The 11,664-nt window shown below is 37.8% G+C and overlaps 1 protein-coding gene across 1 annotated transcript; it reads right to left on the reverse strand.

Annotated features, from left to right (window-relative positions):
• Positions 1–3,392: 3,392 nt before the first annotated feature.
• LOC131436950 (pupal cuticle protein Edg-78E-like) lies at positions 3,393–10,038 on the reverse strand. Its single transcript, XM_058605953.1, has 2 exons — positions 9,933–10,038; positions 3,393–3,847 (listed from the first exon to the last, which is right to left on the reverse strand). Exons 1-2 carry the CDS (start codon positions 9,945–9,947, stop codon positions 3,500–3,502), a joined length of 363 nt encoding a protein of 120 aa, XP_058461936.1. The 5' UTR covers positions 9,948–10,038; the 3' UTR covers positions 3,393–3,499.
• Positions 10,039–11,664: the final 1,626 nt, after the last annotated feature.

Genomic DNA, 11,664 nt, shown 5'->3' on the forward strand with positions numbered 1-11,664 from the left:
CTTCGCAAAGTGTCGGTAAATAATATGGGAACAATACGAGGAAGAAAACATGTGAAATAGTCCGCATAATATATTTTATTACTTAAATTGATTTTCGCTTTGGCATATTAGGAATATACGGAATGGATACGAAACGAAATTCCGAAATTTTGTTCATATTGTAACTTGATGTTATTAACACATGAATGAACATTGTCATAGTTACAATGCGTGTTTTGAAGCAAATAATAATTGAACTGAAACTAGCGGTTAACCAAATTCTACGAGGGTTCCTATTCAAACGATACATGTAAAATCGCAAGTAAACTTACCTTTGGTTTATCTTTGGAACTATACGATATTGCATCTAATTGTACTGTATATGTGAGCCTGTGGATCTCATTTATACTACCAAACCGAGGAGACCGCTTTTAAATAACTTTCAGAATTTAATTTTGAATCTTTTTAAGCGTTCAATTTCTGGTGGAACAACAACTTGCTCAGTCACATTGTCACGTTTTGTTCGTACGGGAATGGAGATTTAAGTATGCTAACCGATCCGTTGACAAATTAAAACATTTTTAAGCTTACAATATTGAAGCTTTGGAATCATTTAAATTAGGAAAATCCATTAACAAATCATCGAGGAACAAGCGCTGCAAATTAGATCCGAAAAATCTATTGCCGATAATTCTAAATTGGCCTGATAGTTACCAGAGAACCAACATAAAATACTCAATTCAAACCAATTTTTCAATGGTATGTAATTTAAATATTCAAATGACGTTATCTCATAAGTTTTAGTTAAATGTTTCCGAATCGATGGGTTGTTGAATTATATAAATTCATCAACAAATGACTGAATTATAAGCGTTCAAAATTATGACAGAAAAATGTTTTGCATGTTTTAAATTAACACCCAGCCCCGTATAGCGACGAGTAAGGAATTTTTAATGGCAAAATCGACCAAAAATTTACTAAAAACATGGGATATTTCAAAAGAACCAATAACCACGCTGATTCGGTTCTTCAATAGCTAGATGATATATAAGATACTCAAGCAAACACGGTGTTGCGCAGACAACAGGAAATTTCATCAACACATAATGCAAAAGCGACAATCCAGCAAGTGAACGCATATACAATTCAGTCATCAGCTCACTGGATAAGCTACTTGTTTCATTAACAGTCAAACATCAACTAGGCAAAGAAATATTGTGCAGCCTATATTTATAGATTTCTCTTCATACTACGCATAACGATGCGGTGTTTTTTATGCATGACGCAAAGCCTCCTATGCCGAACAAGAAGTTGACGTCATTTTGTACAACAGGGATTGGTGGATGAAAACATAGGTCGATTCCAACCATTTTTTCAATAGCATGCTATTGAAATACTGAAACGACGTCGTCATACATGTTTAATTTAAAAGTTTCCGAATCGATTGGTTGTTAAATTAAAACAATCCATCAACAAATGACCGAGTTATTAACGTTCAAAATTATGACACAAAAAGGTTACGCGACTATTTTTGAAACTTTTAATTGACACCCGGCCCCATATAGTGAAGAGTAAGGCATTTTTAATGCCAACAACAAAACTTAGACGATCACGGTCCGCACGGATCGTTGTTAACCTAGGCAACTACGATCTCCAGACGGCTGCCAGGCTGAGCTGCTAAATAATAAACTGTGTTTCAAGATGAAAAAAATGTTTACCATCTGTGATAAAAAGTAGGGGAGAGTGTATACCCTTTTCTCTTAAGCTTATTACTTCTGACTAAGTGCACATTATGCAGACATTCCCGCCGTGGACAGCTGTCGTAGGTTCGTTCCAGCTGCGCGTAAAATGCTTCCTTCTCGTCGTCGAGTCTCGTCTCATGTGGGCAGTGCACGTTGATGATGCTGTAATTGAAGAAACGGCCCTTGATCTTCAATACGCACATTCTATCACTGATTGGCTGCCACCCAATCACGCGCTGGCGCATCTTGCCCAACACTACAAATCCCGTTCCTAGAACGTTGGTTGTGCCACAGCTCTGGTAGAAGGTTGCCGCTCGATGCCCACTTTTCCACACCTTCTGTCCCGTCCAACAAAGTTCCTGCAGTGCTACGACATCGAAGCCAAGCGATTTGCAGTTCCATGTGCCAAGCTTCCAATCGTAGTCCTTATTTCGTCGCGTAGGTCTTTGCCGATTATTCCGAGTCGTACTTATATCCTGATTATTCATTACAAGTGTTTTCCGGGCGGCTTGTTAGGACTGCACCAACCTCCTGTCTCGCCGGAGGGCCATCGTGTCAGCACTGTTTAGAGTCCCACACTGACACAAGGACGGTAATCAGCCGCTCCTAACATGGAGAACCGGCGCTGTTTCGAGCCGCCCCAACAGACGCTCGGGTAGGCTTGCTCTCTGTAAAGAGAAAGCAAGCCCCCCCCCCCCCCCCCTTCCCTGTCAGCATACGAACAAGGTCCCACCGGGGTTCGTTACCCAGTTTTACATTCGCTGCTTTAGTGAGATTTCAATTTCGTTTGCTGCTGGTCTAAGAATGTATGTACGATATAAGATATGTACGAAAGACCACATTCAATCGTTTTCGGCATATTTTCTATTGACAGTGAATAACGCAAAACCTCCGACAGTTGGAAGCTTGCATTTTACGGTAGCTCCAATGTGGATTGGATTCCTTCTACTACTTTTGTAGGCATAATTTTGTAGCGGTTCAGTACCGTGCAATAACACAAAATCATATTTTGGGTGAAATATACTACTGTTAAGTGGATTATAGACGTTTTTTTCTCACGGATAAAGTTGAATAGGAACCAAAAGCTCTGAAGTTTAGAATCAATTTCAGCCTATTGAACTAAAATCATTTCAAGAGTCCCCGTGAAATATGAATGCCCGGCACCGACTGCGATGAATCAATGATGATCATCATAATTTGAATAATTTTCCCATCACGCATAATGACACCGGTTGATGGCTACTTTAGGCAAGATAAGAATCACAATCACATTTAGATTGATGCTCACGCTGTTCACTTTCCCATCGGATTAACGAAACTGCTTTCAGCGCCGATCACACGAAGCGTTAACTTGTCGTCATCGACATAGTTGATGGGTTTTGTGTGAAACGCACTTCGGAATGAATATCGTTGACGCGTGCTTTGGAAAACTTTGGAGTTCATCTGTCATTCGAAAATGGAAAATAAAGAAACAGGATTTCTTTCCCATATGTTCTGCGATGTCAAAACATGTCTGCCAAAATTTGGGTTCATCAAAATGAGAACGTTAATGAGCGCTTCCGCTCGATCGAAACAAAAGGCAACCAGCTTTGGATTTTTTATTGTCATTTTCACCGTTTTATTGCTTTATTAACATATTATTTTTGTTTCTTCCTTCTTTGTTATGGCTATGCTATCCTTGGCAGTTTCTACTATGAGGTATGTTTGTTGATTTGAAATATTTATCAAAGTGAGATAATGTTTTTGGTGTTCTACGATGGTGGCATCACGGAAGACCGCTAATTGTTCTGCGAGTGAGCTTCGATGTACTTCAGGGCACGCAGGATGTAATCCGGAATGGGTGGTGGTGTCGGCAGATGGACACCTTGAGGGTGGTACCCATTCTCGTCGGCCGTGTAGGTCAGCACTATCGGAACACCATCATCACCGACCCACGAGGCTGACCCTTGCACCGATTGACCTCCCTGTCCACTTTCCTCCGCCTGGATTCCGTTACTGGTGGAGAATTTCCATGCGTATTTTCCGTCCGGTTCGAGCGAGTTCTCCTGCGTCAGAATGGTCGCGCTGGCATCGTCCACAGCTGGAGCCGCCACGGTCAGCGCTAGCAGAGCCGTGAGAGTTACGAACTGAAACGGAAATGATCGTTGCTGGGTTAGAATAGTTAAATACTAATTACTGTGTGATTTAGGAGAATATCGTCTGACTAGACGGAATGTCATAACAAAATCAAAAGTTCGAGTCTCAACCAAATTTTCATTTCATTCTTTGAGCAAATATATTCAAAAGAAGGTTAGCAGAACTCCGGCAAGAGTCTGCCAACAATGCAATAACCACTTCCGGCAGAGAATTTCACCTAGCGATTACTGACGGTTTGGTTTCTGTCGGATTCTTTCCATACAAGACTGGCAAAACCGTTTAAAATCGGTTCTACATTTTTAGCACCTTTGGTTTATTTATTTTTATCATATTTCAGAAATATAAATGATGGGTAATAACATTGCTTTTGCACTACCAAACATGGTATGCAAAGCTTCTTCTCTTAATATACCAGTATTTTCATCCAGTTTACCTGGTCTCAAGACTCGTTTTCATTTCTGGATGTACATGCAGGATTGACAAATATCAAATGAAGTCGACCAGAAGAAAAGAAGGAAGAACGATCTTGCAAGATATGCCGTGGTAAGAGATTGGCGCAATTTAGCCTGCATTTTGACAGCTACCGGAATCTTGCCAGGATTCTTTCTCACAAACGGGCAACCGTTGACGGAGTAAAATACATATGTGAGGGAGCATATATTGTCGTATGTTCGAGCCCCGACCTGGAAGGATTCGTAGTGTCAGTAGAATCGTAGCACCAGCCATGCAATGGTTCTGTACACTCTGAATCGGCTGCGAAGTGTTTTGAAACAGATGGTCAAATTCCGCCACAGGAATGTAATACCAAGGCTTTACTTTGTGCGACAGTTCGTACTGTGAGAAATGATCGAGAGAATGACATCATTATGGCCTACTGCGATTGATTCGTGAAAGCATTGATCACTTCTAACCGATTTTCCAATGATATAATATTGAAATACTTAAACGACGTGGCTTCATTTGTTTTAGTCAAATATTTTCGAATCGATTGATAGTGAAATTACATAAATTCATTGGAAGTTATTTTGCAACGATGCTAGCTTAATTCACAAACCGAATAAAGCCAGTTTTGTAAAGTTGTCTAAGTTTTTCACAGAATAAGATCAATTTTACAGTCAACTGATGTCAAATCCGCATCACTCTGAGTGTGTAAAATCGACAAGCATGCTAATTTCATGCAAAGCTTGGACATAAAATTGCTTCGCTGGTTGCAGCGCTCCAGGATTAAAGTATATCAAATTGAAAATGTTGACTCGCATTGTAATCATGTTGATCTTATTCTACAATTACATTACAAATAACAAATTATTTGAAATTAAATTTATTATATTTTTATAATTCCACGTAAGAGATTACATAAGCTAGAAAGACATGTACTCTTCAAACACGATTGGTTGAAGAATAAAGCTGTGAAAATCTTTCTTTTCATTATTCTGTGGAAAACTTCAAAAACTTTACAAGACTGGCTTTATTCCGTTTGCAAATTGATGTGGCATCGTTGCAAAACGACTTCCTATCCCATTAGTGCTTTCAAATCGCCGAAATACAACAAAATCGGCTATATAAAATTCATTGAATTTCTATGGAAAAAGCGTGAAAAGCTTTCCCAAGAATGTGTCTGAATATAATCATTGTAACTGGCTCCGTTTCACAGCCACCATCAGGATTACTGAAGTTTTCGGAAATTGTAGAATGGATTTTCGCAGCATTCAATATTTCTGAACCTCTGAAGACTATCATAACGGCATTCCTTCAAATAGCTAAAACTTTTTTGAAACAGTTATCAGCTCAATGGCCAGTTCTTTCAGGTTTTGTATCATTTGATGGATAATTTATCATCCGCCGCAAATGATTCAATCACTGTTCTGCAGTGGAATTGTCGAAGCATCATGCCAAAACTTGATTCATTTTAAGTTTTGTTGCATAGTCAAAAATGTGATGTGTTTGCTTTGTGCGAAACATGGCTTACATCAAACATAGCCTTAAATTTTAATGACTTTAACATTATACGTCTCGATAGAGATTCCACATATGGTGGAGTGCTTTTAGGAATTAAGAAATGTTATTCCTTTTATAGATTAAACATTCCTTCGACTTCTAGAATAGAAGTTGTTGCTTGTCAAATAAACATTAAAGGAAATGACATTTTCATTGCTTCGGTATATATTCCTCCAAGAGCTCAAGTTGGACAACGACAGCTTAATGAAATTTTCGAAGTCCTTCCTACTCCATATTTGATTTTAGGAGATTTGATTCCTGCACGTCCAAGTGCATTAGATTTATCTCTTTGCTCGACCTCAATTCGACTAGATTGCACCTGGAAAGTATTTCCTCATTTACACGGTAGCAATCATTTACCAATAATCATCTCAATTAGCAGTAACAAAGGCATTGCTAATTCAGTTAATATTCTTTATGATGTGACAAAAAATATTGACTGGATTAAATACCAAAGTAATATTTCAAGTGCCTTAACTTCAATGGAAGAGCTCCCCCCACTTGAAGAATATGACTTCCTCGTTTGTTCGATTCTGGAGGCCGCAGAACAAGCCCAAACCAAACGATTTCTTGGTCCATCGTCTAACAGAAGACCTCCAAACCCTTGGTGGGACAAGGAGTGCTCAGATGCTAAACACACGAAACAAAATGCTATTAAGACGTTTTTAAAACGAGGAGGAGGAACTCCTCAGAATTTTGAAAAATTCTTGGTTTTAGAAACCAAGTACAAGAACATACTTCAGGTCAAGAAATGCAGCTATTGGAGACATTTTGTGCAAGGTTTGTCAAGAGAAACCTCAATGAGCACTCTTTGGAATACGGCCAGACGAATGAGGAATCGTAACGTAGGAAATGAGAGTGAGGAATACTCGAACCGATGGATATTTGATTTTGCGAGGAAAGTTTGTCCAGATTCTGTTCCTACGCATAGCATCATTAGGGAGTCTTCTCCAAACAAATGGTACCATTGATAGCCCCTTTTCAATGATGGAATTTTCCATAGCACTCATGTCTTGTAACAATAACGCTCCTGGGTTGGACAGAATTAAATTCAACTTGGTGAAGAATCTGCCCGACCTCGCAAAAAGACGTTTGTTGGAATTGTTCAACAAGTTTCTTGAGCAAAATATTGTTCCACCTGACTGGAGGCAAGTGAAAGTTATCGCCATTCAAAAGCCGGGGAAACCAGCTTCCAATTACAACTCATATAGACCCATTGCAATGTTGTCCTGCATCAGAAAATTTGTCCGAAAAAATTATTCTTCGACGGTTTGTTGTCAGATACTCAAATTGACTTCCGAAGAAATAAAGGGACGAATGATTGCCTTGCATTGCTTTCGTCTGACATCCAAATTGGATTCGCTCAAAAACAACAAATGGCCTCTGTATTTTTAAACATTAAAGGAGCATTTGATTTAGCTTCCATTGATGTTCTTTCAGACAAGCTCCACCAACATGGACTTCCACCGGTTATAAATAATTATTTGCACAACCTTTTGTCAAAGAAATGCATGTATTTTGCACATGGCGATTTGGCAACAATCAAAATTAGCTACATGGGTCTCCCGCAAGGCTCATGCCTCAGTCCGCTCCTGTATAATTTCTATGTAAACGACACTTAATCCCCTGGTTATTAGTAACTTCGAAAAATTTGTCGAGCTTCAATTTCAAACAAGATTTATGACAGTATATTTTAACCATATGTCACAGGAAATCAACCTTTCAAGATATATTCCTATCCGTGACACCTTCCTACATGTCCCTGACTCAACTCTATTTTTCGACACATCCATGCAGCGCGAAGTGCGTGGGATCCCGGAACACCTACGCTCGTTGGAAATCCCAAAAATATTTACAAGTAAGTTCAGGCATATTGACTCTGAGAAAATGTTTTTCACGGACGGATCACGAATTGAAGAGGCTACTGAGTTTGGTATATTCAACAATAATGTTTCGGTCTCATTTAAGCTTCAAGAACCTGCATCTGTTCATATAGCAGAGTTAGCAGCAGTTCATTATAGTTTGAGTGTAATCGTCACATTATCTTTAGACCATTATTTTCTCTTCACAGATAGTCTGAGTGCAATTGAAGCCATTAATTCAAACGTTTCTTGGGCAAAATAGAACACACCCTGAACGACATATTGAACATTAATTATCAAATTACAGTAGTTTGGGTCCCGGCTCATTGCTTGGAATGGAGCAATTAAAGATCCGATATTTTAGCCAAACGTGGTGCTATTGAGGGTGAAATTTATGAGAGACCGATTGCTTTCAACGAATTCTATAGCGCAACTCGCCAAAGAACACTTGCCAGCTAGAGATGATCTGGGGCGGAGGATGCACTCAATTATTCCTAAAATATCGACAAAGGCATGGTTCAAGGGACTGGATGTGAGTAGGGATTTCATTCGTGTGATGTCCAGACTCATGTCCAATCACTACACGTTAGATGCACATCTCCTTCGAATTGGACTCTCCGAGACTAATCATTGTGCTTGTGGCGATATTGATCATGTCGTTTGGACATGCGTGGAGTATCGTGATATCAGATCTTAACTATTAAATTCCTTGCGTATCCAAGGTAGACTATCCAATGTCTCAGTTCGAGACATTCTTGCTTGTCGTGACCTTTCTTACATGAAACTTCTTTATCATTTCATAAAGACAATTGAAGTTTCAATATAATAATTGACCCTTTTGATGGTTAGTTCTTACTTCTACTGTCCATTGGTTCATCCAAAAGCAAAATTTTAATAACGAAGATGTGCTGATAAAAACAAACTCAAAATAGGTTACGAAATCAACAACAAAATGTATAAAAATTTCTGCCTATTTTATAATTTATAGCAGTTAATCGTTTGGTTCAAATAATGTTCTTAAGTAGATTTAATAATAAATAACGAAATACCTAATATGATATTTAAAAAATAAGAGGAATATGTTTTATTAAACTCAAATCGTTGTGACTATATTAGTAATATATTAGAATAAGAACTCTATGTAAAAGTGATGCTACGGCGAAGAAAAACTTATGTAAATTGCCTTAAGAAAAAAACGTATTTATGTAAAAAAAAAATCATTGTAATACCATTTTATTTGACAAAAATACATCATGTCATCGCAATAATTTTTGAAATAATTTAGAAAGATCACAAAAATATACATTTTTCGGACCTATTTTTGATCGAAAAATCCTCCAACTTTTCAGACAGTTTGCTTTTACTGATAGATACATGCTTTTCAAAAGTCTCTGTTTGAAAATTTCCTAAAACCTCTCGCGCGCTTGGTTCCTGGACGATAGCCTTAAGGATTATATTATATTGAAATTATTCTAGTTCTAAGTAAATATTTAATTAAAATTAGCAAATGCTCTCTGCATCTTAGAGCTTAAGTAGTGTACCTTCAAAATTGGATTATCAAATAAAAAATAGGAACGTAAAAAAAGACCACTTAAATCATCCGGTTGTTTTAAAATTTGCAATTTGAATAATCAGCATGGGAGTATGTCCATTCTTTGAATCCAAAAATATTTTATAATCGCATTAAACGGCGAGATCTTGTATTCGAAAAAAAGAGAATCACCCATGTTCGATTCTACGAAATTTGGGATAGAGATGGTGCACTACGAACTGAGGATTTGGAAACGAATTCCGGTAGACTGCGCAAAAGAGAATACCAGTTGCTATTTCTTTTTGCGGGAATCAATTTCCTTCAAAATATCTAGCCCATAATCGGACCATGGTCACGTACACACACACAGACAGTCAATTTGCTTCCCCTAGAGTCACGATTTCACAGCCAAACAGCCAAACTATTGATAAATTAGTTCGTTTGGATTACGGCTGCAGTGTCACGAATTCTAGGTAAAGTCATCGTCCGTTAATCCCAAATTAGCCAAATTATCACATACACCTTCGAATTTATATATTGAACCACTTCTTTTTTTTTTGTAAGTAATCTTCCCGCAGCTAATGTTTCAATTAGCGCATCGACATCCTTGTGTTCTGCAAAATTATCTTTTCTTCTCGAACCAAGCAAAACAATCAATAGTTAGAAGCACTATCCGAAGCTCACCAATTTTATCATCATTTTTTCTTCGTTTTCGTACGATTAACGATTTGGATTTGGAAGCTTATCACAGATTCGGGTCGATGGATCGGGTCACACTTGTTCTAGTTTTGCCACTCGAGATGATACTGAATGCTGCCTTCGGAGGAATATCTACTTTTATATGAGCTTCTTTCCCATTGGGGGTGCGTGCCTTGGGTGGCAAACGCTTGAGATTATGTTTCTTGTTCCATTCGGTGTCTTTTTTTGTTGTTTTGCTTTCGGGGGCATCAAACACCGCCCGGGGATCTCTGAAATCAGCTATAGTTTTTGACTTAGAATTCGTTCACTAACATCGACGCAGGATTAAATTGGGGGAGGGTACTGAATATTATTGTATGAGAATGATGATTATCTACATATTTTCACAGGACTTACTAAAAAAAGATGGAGCTTTCAATTAAGATTTGAAAGTGTTTTGAACACCATCTTTTCCAAGGATTCTCTCTGAAGCTAAGCATTTAGGAATGTTGATCAATCCGGAAGTTCTCAATTCGTCCGATAGTCTACTACACGGAATGAAAAGTCCCGGGCCTAACAAAAAAAAAAGTCATTTTTTCCGCGAAAACTTTTTTATTCTTTAGTTGGGTAACAGAGGTATTGTGTGGTCCACTTTGTAACAATATCCACCAAATGTTGTAATATCTTTGAAAACCCCTTCCGCAATAGGTAATTTAATGTGATTAGCTTCAAATTGATGCAACATGCGTTACCTAACATCGATCCAACCCAGAGATACAACTTATAAAATAAATTGGGATAAAGGGGGTTAAACAGGCTGGTACTGTCATTCCTATTATGTGTATTTGGATCACTGCAGTTTTCTATTTAATATAGACCAATGTTGATAGTTCGCATTGGATCTGCTCGGGATTGTAGATCAATATTTATCAAAAGACTCTGGTAAAGAATAAATTGAGGTAAAACGGTATAACAGGATTTGTTCGGTCATTGAATCTGCTTGTAATCTTACTTTTAGGTCTTTCTTTATAATATTAATCGATTCCCATCAACCGCAATCAGCCTCCTTTCGGAATGCGAAAAAAAAATTATACCAATGATACGACTTATGAAATAAATTAGGATGAAACGGGTTAAGCAGTCTACTACTGTCACTCTCATTAAATTTAATTGGATCACGGATGTGTTGTACATAATATGAACCAATATTGATAGATCGTATTGGATCTGCTTTCGGGTTGTAAATCATATTTCAACGGAATATTATAACTAGAAAAGAAATGGAGTGAAACGGTACGAGCTTGCTGCTGTCATTAAGACTATGTGCAATCGATTTGTTCGACTTTTACATCAGAAACACTCTATTAACTCTCCTGCAAGTACTTCGGTTTTATGTTATATAGATAGGCTTGAATACAATACTGATACTGACTATTTTACACAAAAAAAGGCGGGTGGGTAATGTCAGAGACATAACTGGATGTCGTGAATACGAAAAAACTGGCACGCTCCCATCACTTTTCCGAATATCAGTTAGTTGATTGATTGTATGAATTGTGCAAGCTTTCCCCTTTTTCACTAATAGAGTTTGAAGCGATGCACCTACATTAAAGTACAGATTAGTTACATTAAACAGCTACTATTCTACAACTATATATTCCAAACTTGAAACAATTCCTTTTTAATTTGCCAATATAGGAGGCAAGGTAAGACAAATTTGTAGTTTATTTTTATTGAA

This window comes from Malaya genurostris, chromosome 3 (assembly GCF_030247185.1).
Source record: "Malaya genurostris strain Urasoe2022 chromosome 3, Malgen_1.1, whole genome shotgun sequence".
Taxonomy (NCBI): domain Eukaryota; kingdom Metazoa; phylum Arthropoda; class Insecta; order Diptera; family Culicidae; genus Malaya; species Malaya genurostris.